Genomic DNA, 26,561 nt, shown 5'->3' on the forward strand with positions numbered 1-26,561 from the left:
GAAACGGGGAGGCAGTCAGACCGGGATCCACCCGGCATGCCCACCAGGGGGCGATGCTCTGCCCATCTTGGGGCGTCACTCTGCCGCAATCAGAGCCATTCTAGCGCCTGAGGCAGAGGCTACAGAGCCATCCTCAGCACCCGGGCCAACTTTGCTCCAGTGGAGCCTTGGCTGCGGGAGGGAAAGAGAGAGACAGAGAGGAAGGAGAGGGAGAGGGGTGGAGAAGCAGATGGGCGCTTCTCCTGTGTGCCCTGGCCAGGAATCGAACCTGGGACTCCTGTACACCAGGCCGACGCTCTACCACTGAGCCAACCGGCCAGGGCCTACAAATACCACTTTTAAAACAGAGCTAGTTTTCTACATGTCAAAGTGTCATGATTCAAATGATGATGTGTGCTAGCAACTAAAATAAAATCACCAGAGTAAGAAAAATGTTTCAAATATCAGTTTATCACTTGCATATTAACAACAATAAAAATAAGAATTTGCTGACAGAAAAATTTCAGTTTTAAAGTATTTGGACAGCTATTACTGAAATTTTCATTTTGACATAAGATGCAGCAGGATATGTAAAACACCAAAACAAAGCACAAAGTTAAAATATTTAAAAATTCCTTCCTTGGTTCATTACTAATCACATTATCCTGTAACTAACTGCAGTAGTTTAATAAGCTCCTGCATTAACAATTCATGTTTATGCCACAAACATTTGCATTAAATAAATTTTAAAGTAATAAGGCTTTAATAAAAAATCAGTAGCAATTATTGAACAGGTCAACAGGTAGTTGTGCATCTAAATCTGATGTAATCTTAAAAAATAGAGAAATCTATCTGTACTTTTTGTGTTTGGGGGAACATCAATAAGACTCCATTCTATAGAATTCTCCCCATCTTACACTTCGTCAGTCCCCTGGCACAGACCCTGGGTTTTCCAGTGGCAAAGACCTACATCCACCACAGGCTACTCAAAGACATGCTACCTGCTCATTTCCCCAGTAAGATGGCAGACATGAGTCACTGTCTCACACTCTCTGGTCCCCACCCCCCGCCCTCTGTCCTTCTACACCTGCAGCTTAGTCAAGTATTCTTTTTAAAAATGTTATTTTGTATCCAAATTTCTTTACCACAGTCCATCTTTTATCTCTACACATTATGTTGAAACATGATTTATATTGACAATTACTACAGTGTAACATTTAAAAATACAAAGAGGCAAATGGCCATAACTGAATGAATACAAACACCAAATTATGTAAATGTCAGAGAATACTATTTTTGAATTCCAATGTTTAATGTAAACTTTTATCAAAAACTAATTATGAAACACAAAGACAATAGAAATATAAGTTATTTATTAATCAATCCACTTACAAAGCAGGTGGCTTAATGCAAGCTTACTGACATCTTCACATATGACCCATGGGAACATGTCTTTCATATACAGACAGCGATGATACTGACTGATGCGTCTGCGATTTGGGACATTTTAAGCACATTTAAACAAATAAAATTAGGCTATCCTGTATATGAAACTATCTTGATAATATGCATCCTGAAGTGGATTAAACTTTCTCCAAAGGAGAAATGTTAGTATGTTAACTTAACTTTATATTCTATATTATGCAGTAAATCTTAACTATAGAAATTTAAAATTTTAAATCAGTGATCGACTCTTGGTAATGTATGAAGTGGGAGTCTAAAGCCAGAGCAACAGTAGGTTGACAGTAAAATTTGTGCCTCACAGTATCTGCAGATTTACGGTTTTCAAGTTTAAAGAGAAATAAAACAAGAGACATGTAGATTCAGCTAACTTTATTTATCTTTAAACTAATAAAAATCCCTTAAAAGTAACCCTGGGACCTTTAGTATGAATGCACAGATACCTGCCAGTGACTGCAATTCTAAATCCTGACTGATGCGTTTACAAAACCAATGCAGGCAGATATCTTTACGTGCTTAGCAGAAGACTGAACAAAATTCTACATGTCTTCTTCAATTTCCCCGAAATTTTGTTAAATCTGCAAGTATGTACAATCCAGCTAATTGAAATTAATATTTAGTGTTCATCAGAGCTGTTTCACAGCAGCAAAAACTGGATCAGGGAAATAAAGTTCTAAACGAAGTAGGAAAAAGATAAATACAATCAGAACAGCAGTCTAAATGTTTATCAGTATCAACTCTCTGCATTGTGCTCAAAGAAAAAGGATACACCAAGAAAACTTCTATTGATCACTGGAGATGTGAATACTACCTGCATCTGATTGAGTATGGTTTGTATTCTGTTCCCAGCATTAAGGATGGTATTTAACTCAGAACTCCATATTGTAAATATACAGCAGCCATTTTTGTCCTAATTAAGGAATGTCTTAATATACAATATTAACATTTTCTAGAGGATCTTTATACATCAAACTAAAGTACATGATTGATTAAATTAAAGGTTAGTAATGGATAAAAAAATTCATAATTCTTAAGACCTGGTATTATGTAAAAAACAAAAAGACCACAAAATTCTACTTACTAAAGCAGCTAATCTTGCCTGCAAGTTTAGGGTCACAAGCCCATAATATGTGCAAAGAAATGCAATACAATACAAGGAACCATGCAAAAATACAGTAAAATGATAGAGGAAACAATTTCAAATCTAGGGAAAAAAGCTTTTATAAATACATCAAACTGAACTGTATACATAAACTGTAGGTCTAGCATTAGTTGTACCATATAGCAGAGCCAGCACTCTAAGTTCAAGGCTTCCAAATCTGCGCAGGTAAGTCATGCCATCTTTGGTTGACTGCAGTACCGGGAGGATGGGAATGAGAGGGAAGGCAAGAGTTCTGAAACATGGTGTCAACTTTCACTTGGCAGCTGGGCCTCAATGTCCACTCTGCATATGGGGCACTTCTTATTGGTGATCAACCACTGGTCAACACACACTTGGTGGAAAAGGTGCATACAGGGAAGGCGTCTATTAGAGAAAGACAAAACAAAAAGCATAATTAATTTTATGACAACTGCATGTGGCATTTATTTTTAAACAAATAATACATGTTACCATACTGTCTGGAAATTATTAGACATCTTCCTCTTCTGTTGGGGAGAAAAAAAACCCTCTCTAGTAAGAGTTATATCTACATTAACATTCTGAGCAATACAATGTATAAATGACCAAGATAATTAACTGCCACAGATATAAAACCAAATCATATAAAATCTCAAGAATTTTAAGAACAATAACACTGGCAATTAATTCTAGCTTTGTTTCTATACATGAGCTGCCAATGCACTGGAGTTGGCAGTATGTTCCCTGTTATAAAATTGTTACATTACATTACAAAATCATGACATTATTGCAGTGCTTTAAAAATATATCATTTTGCCTGGGCCAGGTAGCTAAGATGGTTAGAGCATCATCCCAAAAGACCAAGGATGTGGGTTAGATTCCTAGTCAGAGCACATATAAGAATCAACCAATGAATGCATAAAGAAATGAAGTAACAAATTGATGTTTCTCTCCCCCCACCATACCCCCTCGCTTCCTCTCTCTAAACTCAATTTAAAAAAAAACAACAACAAAAAAAAAACAACTTCCCTAGCCAGTTGGCTCAGTGTATGGATGCCCCAGTTTGATTCCCAGTCAGGTCACACAGGAGATGCGACCATATGCTTCTCCACCCCTCCTCTTCTTCCTTCTCTCTCTGTCTTCCTCTCCTGTAACCAAGGCTCAAATGGTTTGAGCAAGTTGGCCCCAGGCGCTGAGGTTGGCTCCATGGCCTCACCTCAGGCGCTAAAATAGTTTGGTTGCTGAGCAATGGAGCAACAGCCCCAGATGGGCAGAGCATCGCCCCACGGGGGGCTTGCCAGGTAAATCCTGGTCAGGGCACATACAGGAGGAGTCTGTCTCTCTGCCTCCCTGCCTCTTACTTAAGAAAAAAGAAATTTTTTTTTTTTTGGTATTTTTCTGAAGCTGGAAACGGGGAGGCAGTCAGACAGACTCCCGCATGCGCCCGACCGGGATCTACCCAGCACGCCCACCAGGGGGCGATGCTCTGCCCATCCGGGGCATGGCTCTGTCGCGACTAGAGCCACTCTAGCGCCTGGGGCAGAGGCCAAGGAGCCATCCCCAGTGCCCGGGCCATCTTTTGCTCCAATGGAGCCTCGGCTGCGGGAGGGGAAGAGAGAGACAGAGAGGAAGGAGAGGGGGAGGGGTGGAGAAGCAGATGGGCGCCTCTCCTGTGTGCCCTGGCCAGGAATCGAACCCGGGACCTCCGCACACCAGGCCGACGCTCTACCACTGAGCCAACCGGCCAGGGCCAAGAAAAATTTTTTTTTAATTTTTTTTAAAGATTCAACAAGTTAAAAAATATAAATATCACTTAATTCTCTCAAAAACATTAGAATTCATATTATAAATAAATAGCTATGTCATATTAAGGAATGTCTTCTTTTATTTTTTCATTGATTTGAGAGAGAGAGAAGCATCAACTTGTGCTTCACTTAGTTATTCCATTTAGTTATGAATTCAATAATTGCTTCTCTTATGTGCCCTGACTGGGGCCAGAACCCATGATCATAGTGCACTGGGAGTGTGCTTTATCCATTGAGCAACTTGGCCAGGGCCTAATTAAGGAATGTCTTCATATGTAATATTATTTTCTATCTTGATGATTCTTAAACATTAAACTTAAGTAAATGACTGATTAAATGTTAATAATATGTTTCTTACAACATAACTGTTTTCATGGATTGTTATATTTACTTAATACTGTGCTACTTTTTTATAAGTAAGTTTAAAAGATGTTTATTTTAGTACTCAACACTAAGTTACCAATTAGAAACTGAAAAATGAAAATGTCTAGGAAATCCTGGGTAACATAAAATCTAAGTGTAACAGTTAAAAGTTTCTTTTCTTTTTTTAATTTACTTTTTCTTTGTTTTTAATTTTTATTTATTGATTTCAGTGAGAGAGGAAGGAGAGAGAGAGAGAGAGAGAGACAGGAACACTGAACTGCTCCTGCATGTGCCCTGACCAGGAATTGAACCAGCAGCCTCTGTGCTTCAGGACAATGCTCTAACCAACCAAGCTATCCAGCCTGGGCAAAAATTTTTGACAAGTGTTCACTTCTAATTCTAGCCACTGTTAAGAGTTATCATATTTCCTAACATTTAAAAAAAACAGCAGCTAAAAAGAGGTATTTCAATTACTCCTTAAACAGTATCATCAATAATGTAAAAACAATTACCCATATTTATAAATCTTCTTTGGAAATACATTAATCAAAAGACCTTGTATATGGTATAATAGATAATTGTTTATATATATTTTCTCTCAGTCAAGTGAAGAAATATCATAAATTTATCCTTATAAATTAGGGCAACAAAATTACCACACAGTTCTATTATATATATTATAGCACCTGTTTCATATTGGATTATGTTACATTAGAAAAAAACAGACTAGAAACAAAACAATTATTTAAGAATATAATAAGAAAATGCCTAAAATTATTATTGGATTAATATAAAAACATTTTCTAAATCACAAAGTTGCAAGAAGATAGTAATCCTACAAGTTCAGAAGAATTTAGGAGAAAATTCATTTATAAAAGATGCTATAAAACAAATTGTATGGAGCTAATCTTGCCCCTCCACACACACCCTTTAAGCTCTGGAGGATACGTTAATATAATTTTCCTTGGCCTCAGAAGCCTCTCAAACTCTTTTTGCAAGATTTGTAAAAGACAACTTTAATCACAAAATTTCCATGGCCAATTCCTGGTGTGGCCTGAAAACAGGCAGTATATTTCCCATCCTTTTGTTGGTAATATAGAAACTTTAATCATTTTATTCTTTCAATCACTATAAGAAGACAAGTCTATATGTCAGATAATCTACATGAAAGGTAACAGGGTATGCCATATCTTTAATCTTTATTTGGTTACTTTTGAATAAAATCTCTTGTAGTTTCGACAACGGGTTTTAGATAATTAGTGTCTAGTTACCTCACATCTTCACCTTCCTCTAAAATAGACAAACAAATAGTACACTTTTCCTCTGTGTCTTCCTCAGTCCCTTCTTCCCCATCTTGTTTGCAGTGCAGTTTCCTCTGTGAGAACCAATCAGTTGTTACCTTATTAGTAGAGATGACATTATTGAACAACTGAGTAAAGTCTGTGTTTATTTGAAAAACAAAATAAAACAAAACCACACATTCACCCACAACCTATTTCCCAGGTACAACTGTCATGACTTAATGAATGAACTAAGTGACTCTCATCAACTAAGTGTTCTTTTAAGAATCTTAAATAATCAGCATCAAAAATAAAATCAAACATAACAGAAATTCATTAGTTTCAAACTTATTATTTTTAATCCACAGTAAGGATGATACACAATATAAACTCTACTTCTGTCCTATCATGAGCTTAGCTAAATAAACCTTATTTTACTAATGAATGTTCAAAAACATCCAAATTAATTAATGCTAATTACAGTATTTAGTTTAGAAAATACAAAGGACTTTTATTTAGTAGTAATACATCATTAATATGCCTAGAAAACATGAAAAATACAAAGAACAGTAATTTTCACATTCTGTTATTTTCCATACAGCATAGGACATTGTTGTTCATTGAAAGAAACTTATATAACATGGCTATGCCATAATTTCTAGATATAAACTACATATAAGGTCTACCGGAAAGTTCTGTCCGTTTCTATCACAACAAGTTTCAACACGTAAGCACCTGTTTATTTGGTGCATGTGTGCCTCTCTATTTTTATCACTTAATGTATACATACTGATGTAGCAAATTAACTAAAACAAAGTTGATTCACATTAGTCTTATGTGTGAAGCGATAGTGTACCCATGGTGACTGATAAAGTTCATTTATGCCACTGTAATTTTTACGAATTTCAACAAGGAAGAAATGCTACAGAAGCATGTCTGTCGCAACCACCATATTCCCCGGACTTAGCACCCTCCAATTATCACTTGTTTTTGTCCTTACAAAATCTTTGAAGGGCAAAAAATTCAAAAATGAAGAAGATATCAAACACGCACTGGTTCAATTTTTCGCATCAAAAGATAAAACATTCAAAAATGGGATATACAAATTGCCCTCACGCTGGCAAGAAATCATTAATAATAATGGCAATTATATTATTTAATAAAGTTTACTGACGGTAAGAAAAATTTGTATTTTGTTTTATTCCAAAAACGAACAGAACTTTCCGGTAGACCTTATACATAAGGAACTGGGGGTAGAATAAAAGAAATGTAAATCAACTAAATGTCAATCAATTTTAGTGGCTAAATTATGGTACTACCATACGATGGAATTCTGTGTATGGTATTTAAATAAAGAATATGGATGATTTGTGAGTAACGATAAAGAATGAAAGAATATGTGCCAAACTGCTTATCATCCTCTCTGTGTTATTTTTGAAAGATGAAGACAAAATATACACATATGCACATTATTATAAATGCACAAAAATATTTGGAAGATTACCTAAGACATCCTTAGCCATGATTTTTCTTCTGAGAATAAAGACTGGGGTCAGTTAGCAAGGTAAGAAATTTAGGAATATATAATTTTATACTTTGAATTTTTAAAATTATTTGTATATATGGTTTTAATAATAATGTAATTGTTATATTGCACAAACTAAAAGAAGATCCACATTAAATTTTATGCATTTTAATAATAAAGTAAAAGTTTTGCAGAATAAATTCTTACCTTTTTGTATTTATGTGGATATGTACATCTTTCAATTGTTCCCTGGGATGCTCCACGATTGACATTTCCTAATCTTTCTTCCAAATGAATCAGTTCCTGAAGGTGAAGAATAAGCAGTATTAAAAGCCAGGATGATTATTTCTTGAACAGCACTGTCAATATTGCAAAAGAAATAAAGGTCCATATTTATAAACCTGCAATATAAATACAGTGTTTAAGAAACCACAGATAGTAAGGCAAATGATTGCATGTAATTCTTATTTCAGCCAATCAGAAGTGGTATGGAAAAGTTATTCTTACAGGTTAGGGCAGCACAGTCCCACTCAGTGCTATGTAAGTCAGTAACTGTGTATGCATGCAGGAGATGAAATCATGGTAGTCAAACAGGAAAACTGATCAATCAAGTCCTACTGTTCTAAGTCCCACTGACTTCAACTTACAAACTGACATGAAGAAACAAAATAAAACTTTAAATTACATTCTAATAATCTGTTCTTTTTTGAGAGAGAGAGAGACAGGAAGGGAGAAAAGGAAGGAGGGAGACAGAGATAGAAGCATGAACTTATAGTTGCTTTAACTTTAGCTGTGCCTTGACTGGGGATCAGACCTCGGGCTCAAGCTGAGCCAGTGACTCCTTGCTCAAGCCAGCAACCTTTGAGCTCAAGCTGGTGACCTCTGGGATTGTGTAGACCAGGGGTCTCAAACTCGCGGCCCGCCGAACAATTTTGTGCGGCCCGCAGACTAATCCATGAAGTTCAAAATATTTTGGATAAAATTAAGTAAGCCTAGGGGCCTACTTGTATTTTTCATTTCTCTAGCATCCTAGCTAGATATTAGCTTAGTTAACAGCAGTTGTGATGCGAACTACAGTTTCTGGTCGTTTTGTGACACTGAAGTGTTGCGTAACAGTTGCCTTTTGTAGACCTAGTGCGGCCCGCAGAACGGCTGTGATCTTGCTCTGCGGCCCACATGCTGAGTTGAGTTTGAGACCCCTGGTGTAGACAATCCCTCCTCAAGCCAGGGTAACAGGTGGACGCTCTACTTCGTCACCGTCAGTCAGGCCAAATGATTTGTTCTTATGAAAATTCAAACAAGGTATCTAGCCTGACCTGTGGTGGCGCAGTGGATAAAGCATTGACTTGGAATGCTGAGGTCGCCAGTTCGAAACCCTGGGCTTGCCCAGTCAAGGCACATATGGGAGTTGATATTCCTGGTCCTTCCCTCCTTCTCTCTATCTCACCCTCTCCCCCAAAATGAATAAAGTCTTAAAAAAAAAATCTAGCTACACATTAAATTACTTAGGATTCTTTTACTCTAGCAATATTTCTCTAAAAATTAAGCTTTGTCAAAAGCATTCGCCATGGCTGAACAGCTCGGCTGGTTAAGAGCATCACAGAGGTTGCCGGTCAGGGCACTTACAGGAAAAGACTGATGTTCCTCTCTCTCCCCCTCCCACCTCTCTCACTAAAATCAATTTAAAAAAAAAGAATTAAGGGTCCCCTCATATCTAATAGTATGGTTCTTTTTTTCTAATTTTTAAAAAATTTTGTTCATTGATTTGAGAGAGAGAGAGAGAGGAAGGGAGGGGGAGAGAGGAGGAAGGGAGGGGGAGAGAGGGGAGAGAGAGAGAGAAGAATTGATTTGTTGTTCTACTTAGTTGTGTACTCATTGGTTGCTTCCCATGTGTGTCCTGACCAGGGATCGAACCTGCAACTGTAGTGTTTCAGGATGACACTCTAACTGACTGAACAAATTGGCCAGGGTATAGTATGGCTCTTTATCTGATATTTATGTTTACTTAATATATTTCTACTTTTATTTATATTAGATTTTCGTTTTTTTGTTTGTTTGTTTGTTTGTTTTTATTTTTCTGAAGCTGGAAACGGGGAGAGACAGTCAGACAGACTCCCGCATGCGCCTGACTGGGATCCACCCGGCACGCCCACCAGGGGCGATGCTCTGCCCACCAGGGGGCGACACTCTGCCCCTCTGGGGCGTCGCTCCGCCGCGACCAGAGCCACTCTAGCGCCTGGGGCAGAGGCCAAGGAGCCATCCCCAACGCCCGGGCCATCTTTGCTCCAATGGAGCCTCGGCTGCGGGAGGGGAAGAGAGAGACAGAGAGGAAGGGGGGGTGGAGAAGCAAATGGGCGCCTCTCCTATGTGCCCTGGCCGGGAATCGAACCCGGGTCCCCCACAAGCCAGGCCAATGCTCCAGCGCTGAGCCAACCGGCCAGGGCCTATATTAGATTTTCATTTACTCTTTAAATCCTTGGGTAACCTTTGACACTAAGATTAATATTGCTTATAAACCTTTCAGTAATTGCCTCTAGAAGCAGTACCAGAAATTCAGATATTGTACTGCCTTATCCCCAGCCACTGCAGCCATCTTATAAATTGTGAATAATAATAATACATACATGTCTCTCTGCATTAAAGATACTGTGGTGAATATCGTCATTAATTTTATTACATACCTCAAAATTGCCTCTGAAAGGACCTCGGAACGATGTTCCGTCCAATCCTGATGAAATGTAACGGATGTGAGGGTAGCCTGCCATGTCAGGAACCTATTTAAACAGAAGAGAGTTAAACCAAGTAAGCACAGGCTCAAGTTCCACTGTTAACATTGATAATTCAGACACTCAGTTATCTCCAATTACTCACAAAATTCAACTTCAATAAGTCTTTACAACTCCAACTAAACACTGTATAACAGGGTTAGGTTCCGCTTCAAACATCATCTTTTATATTAAAATGTAATTAGATAAAAAAAAAGAGCCTGACCAGGTGGTGGTGCAGTGGATAGAGCACTGGATTGGGATGCAGAGGACCCAGGTTCGAGACCCCGAGGTTGCCAGCTTGAAACCAAGGTTGCTGGGTCCAACAAGGGGTTACTCGGTCTACTGAAGGCCCGCGGTCAAGGCACATATGGGAAAGCAATCAATGAACAACTAAGGTGTCACAACGCGCAATGAAAAACTGATGATTGATGCTTCTCATCTCTCTCCATTCCTGTCTGTCCCTGTCTATCCCTCTCTCTGAATCACTTTCTGTCTCTGTAAAAAATAAATAAATAAAATTAAAAAAAAAAAAGCTATTTCATGAGATAACAGGTTTTTTTATACTTGATTTCTTCTGCACAAAGAATCCTAAGAAGAAAATATCCAAATTTAAGAGTAATAGCCTAAATGTCTAGAGTAAAATTTTCCTAAGATCTTGTCAATTCCAGAGAGCTTTATTAAGCAATATTAAGAAACAGAGATGTGCCTGACCAGGCGGTGGCACAGTAGACAGAGCATCGTACTGGGACGCAGAGAACCCAGGTTTGAGACCCCAAGGTCGCCAAGCAGGGGTTCATCCGGCTTGAGCGCAGGGTTGCTGGCTTGAGCATGAGATCACAGGCATGATCCCAAGGTTGCCATCTTGAACCCAAAGGTCACTGTCTTGAGGCCAAAGGTTGCTGGCTTGAAGCCCAAGGTCACTGGCTTGAGTAAGGGGTCACTCGCTCTACTGTAGCCCCACCCCCGTCAAGGCACACATGAGAAAGCAATCGATGAACAACTGAGGTGCCGCAACAAAGAATTGATGCTTCTCATCTTTCTCCCTTCCTGTCTGTCTTTCCCTGTCATTGTCACACACAAAAAAAGAGATGCATAAAATTTTCCTACAAAACTTAACTTCAAGATAAAAGTTTTATTTCTGGTCCTATAACTTCCTAATAGCCAAAAGTACCCAATTCCTATTTTTGTTTGGTTCTCTTTAATTTTTTTTCTTTTCTTTTTTTACAGAGACAGAGAGAGTCAGAGAGAGGGATAGATAGGGACAGACAGACAGGAACGGAGAGATGAGAAGCATCAATCATCAGTTTTTCATTGTGATACCTTAGTTGTTCATTGATTACTTTCTCATATGTGCCTTGACCGCGGGCCTTTAGCAGACCAAGTAACCCCTTGCTCAAGCCAGCGACCTTGGGTCTAAGGTGGTGAGCCTTTGCTCAAACCAGATGAGCCCGCGCTCAAGCTGGAGACCTCGGGGTCTCAAACCTAGGTCCTCAGCATCCCAGCCTGACGCTCCATCCACTGCGCCACCACCAGGGCAGTCTGTTTGGTTCTCTTAGTGAAAGTAGTTATTTCCTAATTTTTTTGTTAGGTGCAGTCAGTCCTCATTATTCGGATCCTTATTTGTGAATTCACCTACTTGATAAAATATATGTCCACCCCAAAATCAAATACCTATGCTCTGACGATCACTGGGGATATATCTAAAGCAACAAAAAATGTGAGATGCCCAACATGTGTCCCCAGCTGAGGTAGAACAAGGCTCTACCTTCTTGTTTCAGCTCTTACACTATTAACAAGTGTTGTGTTGTAGTCTATTTAATATTGTTTTTCACATTATTGTGTTTTTTTATTGGTGATTTTATTGTTTAAAATGGCCCTCAAGCATAATGTGTAAGTAATGGCTTTGTTCTTAAGTGCAAGAAGGCTGTGATATGCCTTATTGCAAAAATAAATGTAGACAAACTTATTTCAAGCATGAGTTATGGTGTTGTTGGCTGTTAATTTCAATGTTAATGAATCAATAATACATATCAAGTAAGGTGTTTTTAAACAGATCTATACAGAAAACAGGGTTATATATTGATAGGTTTTGTAACCAGAGGCTGGCTGTAACCTAACCCTGCATCGACCCCAGGAATAATGGTTCAGTATTCACTCAGCATTTGCAGCAACTTGACAGAACATAACTGCTGTGAATAACAGGGGTCGGCTGTATTCACAAGGGGAGATCCTGGGATAGAGCACCATTCTTCCACCTTTATATATAAATCTCCAAAATTATTTTTTGAATAATATTTTCTTTAACTAAAACTATTTTTTAATCAGCTTCCACTGAATCACAACATACTTCTAAGAGTTTTTGTTTTGTTTTTAGAGAGAGACAGGATGGGAGATGAGAAGCATCAATTTCTAGTTGCAGCACTTAAATTGTTCACTGATTGCTTCTCATACGAGCCTTGACCAGGGAGCTCTAGCAAGTGACCTTGAGCTCAAGCCAACGACCATGAAACTACGCTCACGCTAGGGACCCTGTGCTCAAGCCGGATGAGCCCACACTCAAGCCTACACCTCAGGGTTTCAAACCTGGGTCTTCAGCATCCCAGGTCCACAGTCTATCCACTGTGTTACAACTGGTCAGGCACTTCTAACAGTTTTTATAGCTTTAAAAGACACTTCATAAGTAGTAAAGAATTGAAAATAAACAATAAATTTTAACCAAATTGCTTATTAAATATATCTAAGTTTCCTTAGAATCTAGATCAATAACATCCAACTCTCTGCAGGTAACCCAACCTCCTACTACATCACCAAGAAAAAGGAAAAATCAGAAAGGAACTCCTGCCCCCCAAATTATTTAAGGCTGTACTTCCCTGTCCCTCCCTATTCTCCTTTCTCTAGTCTTTACAAAGAGTTCCTCTTATTCAAAGTTCACCTCTACCACCTGCACCATCGTCTCCTGTTTCTCCAACCCAGGTATTCCACCCCTTTTCTGTATTTTTACACAAGTCCTTTAATGTTGTTGTCTTAAACCTAAGAATACCTTCAAGTTTCTCTAAATCTACATAATTTCCTTAATCCTGAAGTTAATTTTCAATCCTAGTTCATACCTTCCCTTCACAGCCTAGTTTATATTCAAGTAGTTTATATTCACTGTCCTCACATTTTCGCCTTCCTACTGTAATATTCACTGTCCTCACATCCCCATCCTTCACCATTACTAAAATCACTGACAAAAGTCACCAGCAACTACTCCAAAGCCACAGAAATGCATTCCACGTTTTTCAAACTTTACTTTTTGGGGAGGAGACACGACTGACCATATTATTTTGATATTATTCTAACTTAGTTCCTCCTCATCTTCTCTAACCAGTTCATAAAATCCTTTGTTTGAAGCACAGTATTATCACTCTCCAAGGTTTGTTCAATCTCTTGTCGGTCTACACATTTTTCCTGGAAATCTAATCCTCTTCCATGGATTCATACATTACGACAGATATGTAACATGTATATATTACATACTGGCAGAGCACATCTCTAAGATATCAGTTTATAGTTTGGAAGTCCAGATCATAAACTTAACTTCCTACTGGACATTCCACACAGTTATCTCAGATTCAGTATGTCCAAAACCTAACTCACTAACTGTACGGTTGGTGGATAGAGGGATGGTCACGTGGGTAACTCAGACCCGCCCACTTTGGCTAGGACCGCCCACAACAAGCCCGCCAAAGGAAGCTTCTCAGGAACCATTTGGAAAGAAGCGATCGTCTGCCAGTCAGTGAAACTTTACCACGTCATAGTAGCTCCACTTCCCTAGAGGGACCCTTTAAATATCTCCCACGAGGGAGATATCTTTGCAACTTCCCTAGCCTCCATTTTCCCCATCTTTCTTTCCTCGAGGCCAGGGAACCTTGCCGGACAGGGTGTGCGCTCTGTACTCAATAAAGCCGTTTACTTATTCCACACTTTGCGGCTCCGGTCCTCTTCCTTCCTTCTCGGCGGGGAAAAATACCTTACAGTAACCCCGTCCTTAAACCCTCATCTAATATTCTTCAACTTTGTGAACAGACACACTATACACCTAATAACCCAAGCTAAAAATCAGGAAATCATCTATCATTTTTATGCCAAATGCCACTGCCTTTGTTCAAGAATTCATCAACTTTACTTCTACTATAATGTCTTCACGAGTTCCTTCCTCCTACCTTACAATCTATTTTACAGACAACTGAAGAGGTGGTCTTTCCAACCACAATCTGATTAAGTCACTCTAAAACATAAATATGATCAAGACATTCCCATTTCAATGGTTCATGAGTCCCAATTTCTTGGCAGAGCAACGTTATATCAAATTGCTAAATTACCCTCACCCTTAAGATCTAGAAATCCAACTTACTTAGAGTTGCTGTACTTAGGCTATTTGACAGCTTTTAACATGCTGTAGCCACTGGAAGAGCACCATTCTCAATTTGAAAGCCTGCTCAGAAGTCGCATGTATAATAAGCATCTTGGAAACGTTCCCTGCAGTGTTTCTATCCCCGTAAGACCAAACTACTCCCTTCTCAGCATGACTTTTATAAGCAGTATGTATTATGAATAGCAAACTCAGTAAATTTTTGCTCTACTTATTCTTTAGAATTCAAACTGGTATCAACAAAATCCAAATCTGTTCAAATCGAATATAGAGAATTAATATAGTCCTTCTACAGATCAGAGAATCAAGCATGAACACATCAGAACAAATTACCATTATGAAAATAAATCATATCTTAGTGGCAGTGGCTCAAGATTGTCATCGTGGTATAAAAGAAAAAACTTCGCCTGACCAGACAGTGGTGCAATGGACTGAATGCAGACCCACCAGCTTGGCACAGGGATGCTGGCTTAGGCGTGGGCTCATAGACATGACCCCATGGTCACTGGCTTGAGCCCAAAAGTCACTGGCTTGAAGCCCAACATCGCTGACTTGAGCCCAAGGTCACTGGTTTGAACAAGGGTTCACTCGCTCTGCTGTAGCCCTCCCAGTTAAGGCACATATGAGAAAGCAATCAATGAGCAACTAAGAAGCCGCAACGCCTGACCAGGTGGTGGCACACTGGATAGAGCATCGGACCGGGATGCGGAAGACCCAGGTTCGAGACCCCAAGGTCGCCAGCTTGAGCAAGGGCTCATCTGGTTTGAGCAAAAGCTCACCAGCTTGAGCCCAAGGTTGCTGGCTCAAGCAAGGGGTTACTCGGTCTGCTGAAGGCCCACAGTCAAGGCACATATGAGAAAGCAATCATTGAACAACTAAGGTGTTGCAACGGGCAACAAAAAACTAATGATTGATACTTCTCATCTCTTCGTTCCTGTCTGTCTGTCCTTGCCTATCCCTCTCTCTGTCTCTGGGGAAAAAAAAAAGCCGCAACGAAGAATTGATGTTTTTCATCTCTCTCCCTTCCTGTCTGTCCTTCTCTCTGACTCTCTCTCTCTTTCAAAAAAAGAAACAACTTTGTCATTTTTAAATTAATTTGTCACTTTTACATTACGAAGAGTTAATTTTACAATACAAATATAAGTTTTAATATATCCAGGACCTTTTTATAGGACAATTTCCTCAACAATCCACAAATTCTATTAAGACATATATCACAATACATTATAAATATTTCCAATAAAATAATTAACTTAGAAAAGAAGGAATACTTTTAGAAGGAGAATATGTCAGAATTTTGGAAGTCTTCTATTTTACCATTAAAGGAAGTGCTCCTAATTGTAAGTGATGGAGTCGAGGTGGTGCATGGTAATGGGCCAGGTGAGGATGCAGTGCCCCAGGTGTGTATGTAGCCGCAGTCACTCCAGCTTCGATTCCCAGCTCCCTGACAAAGGAAGGGAACAGGTTAACTTTTACCATCCTACAGTGTCTCTGTTATCAACAGAAATAAGGGAGAACGTTTATATTTTTAAAAGTAATCTAAAGTTTCTTAAGATGAGAAAAAGATAATTTAGTCCCAAAGATTTAGCTAATAATTTCAAATTCATTTCAGAAATTAAAACTCAATTTTAATTCAAAACTTCAATTTTGTGAGCAGTTTGTACATAGTTTCACATCTTACAAAGGAAGGAAATACAACTGACCCTTGAACAACATAGGTTTGAACTGCGCAGGTCCACACCTGTCTTGTTCAATGGTCAATTGTATAATGAATGGCTCCTAAGGTTCCTTCCAATCTAAAAGTCTGATTCTACTTGAGGAGCATACAAAACATAGTTTACATTTGTAGTTTACATGAATGTTACAGATGCTCCCATGGCTTCTGTTTGTTGGATAGTGTCTCTGGATAGTTGGCATCAAGGATAATTAGAAGAGGAAAAACTTCTATACCTTATAAAGCAAGGGTACACAAAGTTTTAGAAACAGTAAAATTGATAAATGCCAAATCTTGATTTATTCTCATCATATATCTTGCTTCAAAAATTACTGTGGATCAATATCTCAACTGACTACCTACAGACAATGGATTCAGAAAAAAAAATTAATGCAAATCTGCTTCCATTTCTCTAGGTTTTTCAGAAGCCTAGGAAGCTGGATTTCCCTTGTCAATAGCAGGGGTGGTAAAGCAAATTTCAGTACAAGGTTAATAAAGTTGTGGAAAATAGGATCCATTTAGGGAGTTAACTTTGATGGCAGACACCCTGAAAAACAACAACAAAAAAGCTCTACATCTGTCGGACACAGTCCCTGACTCAGAACTTAAGGTCCTGCTCCTCTTTCATCTGCAGGCTCTTTAGCTCACCCAGGCAGGGCCTCAAACCTAAGATGCATTTCCGCTTCTCCACATCACCCTTTCGTATGGCATTCCACTACAAAGCCTCTCTTCCAGCAGTTTTACCACAAGCTGCTGAGCAGAACTTGAACATAAACAAGATACTGACCAGGCAGATCTCTCTGGAGCCTGTCGAGGATGGGAGGACATAGTCTGAGGCACATGAATATGATGCCCGTGACCATAGTTTGGATGCATCCTGTGTGGATGGGGTGGGGGGCGTTCATGTGCCCGCCTGGAAACACAGAACACAAAAAGACCACTGGAAATAATCGAATAATTGGTTATTCCTTAATGTAGAAAACAATCTGGTATTAATATTACACATATCTACAGATTAGTCATAAAATTAACTCTACAACAAATTATAAAAGTGTAACATAAAATTAATAATTAACAATAAATCAAAAAACCATAACCCACAAAATCCTTACTACTCACTTATTACAATGCCTCCAATTCAAATATCATCCAAGGAAAAATGCATTTTTAACATTATTTTGTATACCTTCTTTACAGTAGATATTTTAAATACAATAACAAATTGAATAAAAATAAAAATTTAAAAATTAAATACCTCAGCAAATGCTGCAGGTACAAAGAAGTTATTTATGTAAACATACAGAGAAAGAAAATGGAAGCTATTTTGTTTGCTTTGCTTTTATAACATTCATCCATTTTAATGGCTAAAACTTTAAAGAGAAAAACATTTAACCTTGTTTATTTTTTCAAACATATGCAAGTAATGTTAACATCATCTGAGTTAATATCTGAGAAAGCATTAATAGTTCCATTCACACTCTTATTCTGTATCCCAGCTTATATTTTCTCCTTCTTGTCTTATATCAGTCAAATTTACAAATGTAAATGGTCAGAGTTCTAAATACTTAAAAAAACAACCACAGTTCCAGGTAGTAATTTTTATAGTCTAATTCTCATTTTCTATTAATTTATAACACAGAGATTTTGCGTCTGTAATCTTAATGATTAGAAAAGGTCATTTTCTAGATACTAGAATATGAATGTTATATTGGCAACTTTCTGTATCAAAGGTTACCATATTAGAAGGGCAATGAAGCAGGAGATTCTGGATCTTAAAGTATATAACTAAAGGAAAAAGTTACACAAGTGCTAGGTCATTAATTAAATCAAGAGTTTTGCAAACATCTGTAAGGGCCAAGTAGTATACATTATTGCCTCTATAGGTCACTTGGTCTCTGTTGCAATTACTCAACTTGGTGTTTGTAGTGTGAAAAAAGTCATAGACAATACATAAATAAACAAGTGCAGCTGTTTTCCTATAAAACTTTATTTACAAAAACAGGTAGGCAGAATTAGACCAACAGTGTTTGCTACCCTAAATTAGAAAATTAGATCCTGAATTTTCAAACGAAAACAAAAAGTTCAATTATAGTCTTTTCACAATGTTTGGGAAGTACAATATTTTAATATGTAAATTTATAAATAAACTAAAGAAGACTGTTTTTTCAACATCAGTTGTTGAAAATGATACTAACACTATTTCCCTCTTGTTGGTAACATACAATAAATCAAATTACATCTATAATAATTTTATATCTTATTCCCCAAGATCAGCAATTCTAACATTTATCTTTACTATAGAATACTGAAGGAATAAAGGATTGGTTTGCAAAAATAAATGACTGTAGATCCTATTCTGAAAATGGTGTGATTTCACTAAATAACCTTATATAAAATTGTTTTGTCAACACAACTCAGGTTAAGAGGAAGATTCTGGTTCTAAAAATTAAATTCCTAGTGAACTGAGGATTTAATATAGTTCCATCACTTCTACAGACTTATAATTTTAAAGACCAGTGGAGCTAGAAGGAAAAGGAATAAAGTGTGATTATCTTTTTAAAAGCATAAAACATACGTTGGATGTTGCATCATCCTCCTCCTTTGAACTTCCATTCTCTGCATCACTTCATGAGGATGCAGTCTCTGTGCTGGAGGGGCTGTAGCTGGAATATGGTGTGAAATTGGCTGGTGTGAGGGAGGAAGATGCTGAGGGATTGGTGCAGCTGTACTGGCTAAATGAGTTGGGGGTGGGGGTGCCACCGGGTGAGATGTTGCATGAGAAGACATTTGAGAATGAAAAGCATGTACAGGATGAGGAATAACGTAATCCACTTGAGGTGGAGGCTGAGTCTGAGGAGGAGGGTTTCCATGAGAGTGGGGACAGGCAGAGGCTTGATGATGAAGTGGTCTTGTCAAAGAAGCATCTGTAAAGAAAAACACAGGCCCCATGCAGTTGAACATACATTACTATTACATATTCCTACTGGATTTTACAAACATATTAGCACATATTTAATTTTTATGAATACTTCTATCAAGCCTGTTCAATTTCACTCTGCATCCTGCTGTCTTTGAATAACCTTCTACCTTCTCATGTCAAAATGCATATCTTTACTTCATTAACAGTCTCACAGCATTGTATTATATGAACATACCAACATTTACTGAAGAAATCGCCATTGATAAAAATTAAAAGCTAGGAAAAACAAAGAAGCCTGAGTAAACCATGTATTTTAGTTAATAATAACATATTAAAAATAATAAAAGAATAAAAACTAAAAAGAATGTGTAAAAATATCAATATTCATTAAAAAAATCAATATTCATTAATTAACAAATATATTATAATAATGTAAGATATTAATAGAGGAAACTATATGTGAGGTATATGAGAACCCTATCATCTCAATTTTTCTATAAATCTAAAACAGTTCTAAAAAATAAAGTTTAATATTAAAAAAGAAATTAGCCTGACCAGGTGGTGGCACAGTGGATAAAGCATCAGACTGGAATGCAGAGGACCCAGGTTCAAGACCCTGAGGTTGCTAGCTTGAGCGCGGGCTCATCTGGTTTGAGCAAAGCTCACCAGCTTGGACCCAAGGTCGCTGGCTCAAGCAAGGGATTACTCGGTCTGCTGAAGGCCCGTGCTCAAGGCACATATGAGAGAGCAATCAATGAACAACTAAGGTGTCGCAACGAAAAACTGATAATTGATGCTTCTCATCTCTCTCCGTTTCTGTCTGTCTGTTCCTATCTATCCCTCTCTCACTCCCTTTCTGTCCCTGTAAAAAAAAAAAAAAAAAATTTCTTTGCTAATATGGGAGGGGAAAAAACTTTGATGCATTGTTAAATGTAAAAAAAACCCTAAAAAATAAAAAAGCAAGAGGCAAATAATGTTTAATGTAACCCCATTTTTAAAATATATGTTTTGTGTGTGTACAAATAAAATTTCTAAAAGGTTTTATAATAAGCTAAACAGGTGCCACCTCTGAGGTATATTAAGATTAGTGGGATGTAGACAGAAGGGCTTTTAACTTCTCATTTTATATCATTCTGCTATCTGACCTGCTTAGGATTTACACAAGTTTCCTTTATGATAAAACAAGCTTGTCTAACAGGGAGGGGCAGAAAACCACACATTTTGCACACCTAATGAAAGAAGATCAACTTAAGATGAATATCAACAAGTATTACAAATTAAGCCTGTATATTATTACCCCAGTGTACACACACAGAATGTGTCCATTTGTTAATGCTTTGTAAAAACTGTTTCAAACCTATTTTCCAGCCTATACTTTAAATTTTAAGTTACATTATTATAAAGGTAAATAATATATTACCAGGTTTCACTATACAAATTCTGGTTTGACTCTATTTATGTCTATAGGATACAGACTTAAAAAATAAAATGAGTGAAAGAAGAAATTTAAGGAGATACATAACTGAAAATTAAGCCCATGCATGTAATCAGAACAAAAGCCTGGTTTATTCCTGGCATGAATTTTCAGTTTTTAAATAAAAATATTAAGTTTCCATTTGACTATTAGACTATACTTTAACAAAGTAGTAAATACATGTTACACAGTCTAAGTGTATTTCTCATTTCTTATGATATCCCATATATTTCAATTTAAGAAGTCATGTCTGGCCCTAGCCGGCTGGCTTAGTGGTATAGTGTTGGCTCAGTACGTGGAAGTCCCAGGTTCGATTCCCGGCCAGGGCACACAGAAGTGCCCATCTGCTTCTCCACCCTTTCCCTTCTCCCTTCTCTCTATCTCTCTCGTCCCCTCCCACAGTCAAGGCTCCGTTGGAGGAAGGTTGGCCCGGGCACTGAGGATGGCTCCATGGCCTCCGCCTCAGGCACTAGAATGGCTCAGGTTGCAGAGGAGCAATGCCCCAGATGGGCAGAGCATTGCCCCCTGGTGAGCATGCCAGGTGGATCCTGGTCGGGTGCATGCAGGAATCTGTCTCTCTGCCTCCCGGCTTCTCACTTCAGAAAAATACAAAAAAAAATAAAATAAAATAAAAAGAAATAAAGAAATAATAATAAAAAGTCATGTCTGATTCTATTTTTTAAATTTTATTTATTTATTTATTTTTTAGAGAGAGAGAGAGCAAGACAGACAAGAAAGGGAGAGAAATGAGAAGCACCAACTCATTGCAGAACCTTAGTTGTTCACTGATTGATTTCTCACGTGTGCCTTGACTGGGAGTCTACAGCTGAGCCAGTGACCCCTTGCTCAAGCCAGTGATCTTGGGCTTTAAGCCAGCAATCATGGGGTCATGTCTATGATCCCACGTTCAAACTGGTAACCCCACACTCAAGCCGGTGAGCCTGTGCTCAAGCTGGTGAGCCCACACTCAGGCCGGAGACCTCAGGGTTTCAAACCTGGGTCCTTGACATCCCAGGTCGAGCTCTATCCACTGCATCACCGCTGGTCAGGCTGATTCTATTTTAATTGTCTATATCAAACATGTATGAAAACTTTTTTTGCAATTCATAAAATTTTAGTCAAGGAATTCTAACATCTCAGTTAAACCTTCAGAATTCTCATTCAAACTTTACTTTCCAGTATCTAGAAATAACTACTAAATTTCCAAACTTCCCATTACTTCTAAAAAATTAATCTAAATTCCCTAAAACTTTCTTTTTATAGGAATCTAATGTGCCATTAAATGTACTTCAGTGTCATAGATATTAAGTGTAAATGTTAAAATGTAAAATAAAATATAATTATTTTTTATTTTCTGGACCCTTTTAAACAACAGCTGACCTCTTTGCCTTAGAAGACAGTTTTGCCCTGGCCAGTTCGCTCAGTGGTAGAGCATCGGCCCAGGATGTAGATGTCTTGGGTTCAATTCCCAGTCAGAGCACACAGGGGAAGTGCCCATCTGCTTCTCCACCCTTCCCCCTACACCTTCTCTCTTTCTCAGTTTCTCTTCCTCTCTTACAGCCATGGCTGAATCGATTCGAGTGTGCTGACCCTGAGCAGTAAGAATGGCTCCATGGAGCCTTCACGCCTCAGGTGCTAAAAATAGCTTAGTTGCAAGCACGGCCGCAGATGCACAGAGCATCATCCCCAGACAGGGGTTGCTGGGTGGATCTCAGTTGGGGAGCATATGGGAGCCTCTCTCTTTATCTCTCCTCCTCATACTTGGAAAAGGAAAGAAAAAAAAGAAGACTGTTTTGAGGATGTGGGGTGAAGGGAAAGTAAATGGGAAAAACATACCCTAGTCTTAGGTCAAGGAAATACTAAAAATGTATAAATTAAGATTATTGAAAGGTTATTTCATGGAGAAATGTAAATGCTTCATTTTATATGCCTCTACGGTTTTTGCCTGTTAAATGTATACTTACAAGGAGGTGGCATATAATGTCGACATGATGAGAGTGAGGCTTGTGCAGGGGGCTGTGGCTGTGGCTGTGCAACCATGCTTGATCCATAACCATCTAGTGATAACGGCTGGCTAGGGGCAGCAGCAGCAGGCTGATGGCCAAAGATTGCAGCACGGGACGAAGAAACAGGGCAGCAGGGGTCAAATGCAGATGCTCCATGAAAACCAGCACTTCCATGGCTTCTGATAGCACTATTGCTCAGGTCTACTGGCAAAGCCTGCTGTATAAAGAGAAACTGTATTTTATCTTCTTAAAGTTTGGTACAAACATTGTTTCATGTTAGTTATAAAAATACTCCTAATGCAACCTAGAAAATAGAATCCTGAATTTAAAATCTGAAAATGGTAAAACTTTTAGTATGAAGACTGAATGAATAAATTGCAGCGATTATATATTTAAAATCTATAATCAATTTTTAAAAATGAAGCCCAAGATCATGCTACAAGATGAACAAAAGAATGTCTATTTCTCTTCCATTATTTAGATCTTAGACAACTTTTCAATCATATCTCTGTATTTTCCTCTACCTAAAAATTCTGATTAGTAATTTAGAACTCCTATGAAAAACATATACTCTCATTACTGAAAACATTAAGGTTCTAGGTAAAAACTCAACTGTCCTATTTCTAAACTGTACATAGCAAACATTCAACTGAATCTCTAATAGTGCAAACATTATCCAAGGTAACAAACAGCATAAGGTTCCTTTTACTGGAAACATGACTTTAGGGAAGGCCCATTTACTAAGTTGGAAAATAAACCAGAGTCTACTTATCAATATTTTTTCCCCAAAAGCACTTTGAAAAGTCCTAAGAAAAACCCTATCTTCTTTCTATTCTAGTGTGGACCACAGAAACAAAACTGCTTCTTTGTATTCTTAAGTAATTTAAGTACTAAAGCTTTTTGCTTAGTGTTCACCATCACTGTAATTTTAAAAATGTGATTAAAGAATATAAAGGTTTGGTGTTATATATGAATTTTATACAGAAACTATTCAAACTAAAACTGAGGGCCTGGAAATAAAGAAAGCTAGGTTAATACTAGAGGCCCAGGTCACGCAAGCGTTCAGTGAGGAAGACCAGTGGTCTTTGTTCTTTCAGTGGGCTCCAGGCTCGGGCGACTACAGAAACCAAAGAAACTGTGGACACTGAGAGAGAAGGAGGAGGATGGTAAAAGAGAACCTGTAGGAAGGTGAAGAGGAAGAGGTCCTTTCTTCTTATACTTTGTATCTACAACTAATTAATAATTAAGTTAATGACTGGACTCTTTCTTTTGAGTTGGCAAGCACAATGTACATATTCAATCTGGGTAAATGAGGTTTAAAAATAATATTTTGAAGTCATGACTTTATTTACAGTTCAAATCCTTTCCCTATTTTCCTATTTAGGCTAAAATTTGGCAAATACACTGGAGTAGCAACATACTATGGAGGTGAGCAAATTTCCTATCTTCCTCTCCAGTCACTGATTAAGAACACTCCCAGAGAATGAGTCAAGTAGGGTGAAGTTCCTCCAGGAAGGAACCAAAGGGAAAGTTAAAAGTAAAGAAGAAAAAGAAAAGGGAAAAACCAACAAAAAGAACATCTTTTTTCCATAATTCCAAAAGTCCATTCAATTCTATTCTAGAATGAAAAGGGAGAGTAAGCAAGATAGGTACAGAAATGGCAAATTTTACTTTCCATGGATCGTAAGTAGTGCATAACACTGAACTATTCTCTCAAAAGAGAGAGAAGCTACACACAAAGTAGTAAGGGCTACAGAAATCAAGTGACCACTGCAACATCTCTGTTGTAAGGCCTACAACTCCTAACCTTCCTGTGCCAACCCACCATTGGGCACTCAATCCTCAGACACCTCACAATCACAAATCCTCAGATCAGTTTGCATCGCTTCCTCCTCACTTCCTGCTGTGCCCACATTGGTAACTGGAGGTTATCTCACAAGCATGTGCCTAATTTCAGAATCCTCTAAATCAGGGGTCTCAAACTCAACTCAGCATGTGGGCCGCAGAGTAAGATCACAGCCGTTCCGCGGGCCGCACTAGGTCTACAAAAGGCAACTGTTACACAACACTTTTCAGTGTCACAAAACGACCAGAAACTGTAGTTCGCATCACAACTGCTGTTAACTAAGCTAATATCTAGCTAGGATGCTAGAGAAATGAAAAATACAAGTAGGCCCCTAGGCTTACTTAATTTTATCCAAAATATTTTGAACTTTGTGGATTAGTCTGTGGGCCGCACAAAATTGTTCGGCGGGCCGCATGCGGCCCGCGGGCCGCGAGTTTGAGACCCCTGCTCTAAATGTCTATGTAAGCTTCAAACAGTTCTTATCTTCAAAACCTCACTCTCTTTTCTCCTTCATAGCCACGGTCACCAGTGAATGATTGATCCTATTGATTTTCCTCAAGTTTTGTGTGCAGTCCAAATACTTTCCATTTAGGAGATAGGTTACATTTATTTTACACAGAACAGAAATTGTAAAAAAGATTCTACCTATGATTAAGTCAGTCAGGTTGAAAGAAAATGTGGCACACACCACTGATCTCTCAAACCAGCTGTATTATTTTATTACTTCAACAATACTCTGAGCAAAAGGCCCACCTTTTCGTAGCTCTTAGACAAATGTAGAAGAAGTTGGTAGATTTATTTCTTCACCCTTTTCCTATTGTAATTATAAACCCCTCTTCAACCCACATTTCTAAGTAAAAGGAAATTTTGTTTTTGTTTTTTTTAATTTCGCTTTTAAGTAGTGCATTTCATTCAGTCCACAGTTTTCCTTCGCTGCCTCATTCCCAAGAAGCTTAGAACTGTTACCAAAACCAGAATACCATCTGAAGTCTCTTTAATCATATTTCCAACCTCTCTAACATTTCCTCTTGATAGCAGCAGCTAGTTATTTTTTTAAGGAAACACCCCTCTTTCTTAATTATATTTTAATCCATCAGATCAGAAGAGAAAACCATCCAAATTTAAAGATGAAGCAAGTACTTTAAAAAACGTCAAGGGAACAAAGAAGCAATTGCTCTGATTTTTTTTTAATTGAATTTCCTGGGGTGAGAGTGGTTAATAAAATTATACAGGTTTCAGGTGTACAGTTCTATAACCCATCTTCTGTATACTGTATTGGGTCACCACGCCCCCATGTTTCCTTCCGTCACCTTCTACACAGCCTTTCCATCCTTTTCTAACTCGCCTCACCCCTTTCCCTCTGGGAATCACCATACTGTTTGTGTCTATGAGGTTTAATTTCTTTTTTTTTTTTCTAAATCCTTTCACTTTTTTCTTTTTGACTTTTTCTAGACTTTTTTCTAGCTTATAAATCAGTTACCGTTCTACCTTGAAATTACATGTTTAGTTTTTTTAAGTATGTACCACCCAGGTTTAGATCATGAGCCTAGGTTTATATCATAATTATAACACAGAGACGACACAGTAAAAGTTAAAACAGTATATAAAACTTGATTTCATTTACTCCGTGGGGCCACCAATTCTAATTTAGTATTATTTGGTATTTCTAGCACCCACTAATATCAGCTAACTTACTGCATTATAATTTTTTGCTGACATTTCAATTCCCCATAAATTAATCTCATCTGCTCCTGAGAAACTGTCACAGGCTTGCATTTGAGAAGGCTGTTTAGTTCTAGAGATGAGTGGAGATTAGAGGAAGCTCCAGAATAGGCAGTAGAGTGGTAAAAATTGGGAGCATTTCCCAGTTTTTCATGAAGTGGGTT

General features: G+C 38.1%; 1 protein-coding gene across 6 annotated transcripts in view; it reads right to left on the minus strand.

Annotated features, from left to right (window-relative positions):
* Window positions 1-460: 460 nt before the first annotated feature.
* RNF111 (ring finger protein 111) overlaps window positions 461-26,561 on the minus strand; it is a 129,394-nt gene continuing 103,293 nt past the window's right edge. For 3 of the 6 annotated variants that reach the window (XM_066341501.1, XM_066341500.1, XM_066341502.1), the window contains exons 7-14: window positions 22,788-23,046; window positions 19,005-19,353; window positions 17,217-17,369; window positions 16,033-16,159; window positions 10,215-10,307; window positions 7,741-7,836; window positions 6,000-6,127; window positions 461-2,965 (exon numbers count right to left, since the gene is read on the minus strand). In XM_066341501.1, the coding sequence (XP_066197598.1) occupies window positions 2,848-2,965; window positions 6,000-6,127; window positions 7,741-7,836; window positions 10,215-10,307; window positions 16,033-16,159; window positions 17,217-17,369; window positions 19,005-19,353; window positions 22,788-23,046 (1,323 nt within the window). In that variant the 3' untranslated portion in view covers window positions 461-2,847. The remainder of the gene's footprint in view (window positions 2,966-5,999; window positions 6,128-7,740; window positions 7,837-10,214; window positions 10,308-16,032; window positions 16,160-17,216; window positions 17,370-19,004; window positions 19,354-22,787; window positions 23,047-26,561) is intronic. The other 3 variants (XM_066341503.1, XM_066341505.1, XM_066341504.1) reach the window with 3 other exon arrangements.

The sequence above is a fragment of the Saccopteryx leptura genome, chromosome 6 (genome assembly GCF_036850995.1).
Source record: "Saccopteryx leptura isolate mSacLep1 chromosome 6, mSacLep1_pri_phased_curated, whole genome shotgun sequence".
NCBI classification, from domain to species: Eukaryota; Metazoa; Chordata; class Mammalia; order Chiroptera; family Emballonuridae; genus Saccopteryx; species Saccopteryx leptura.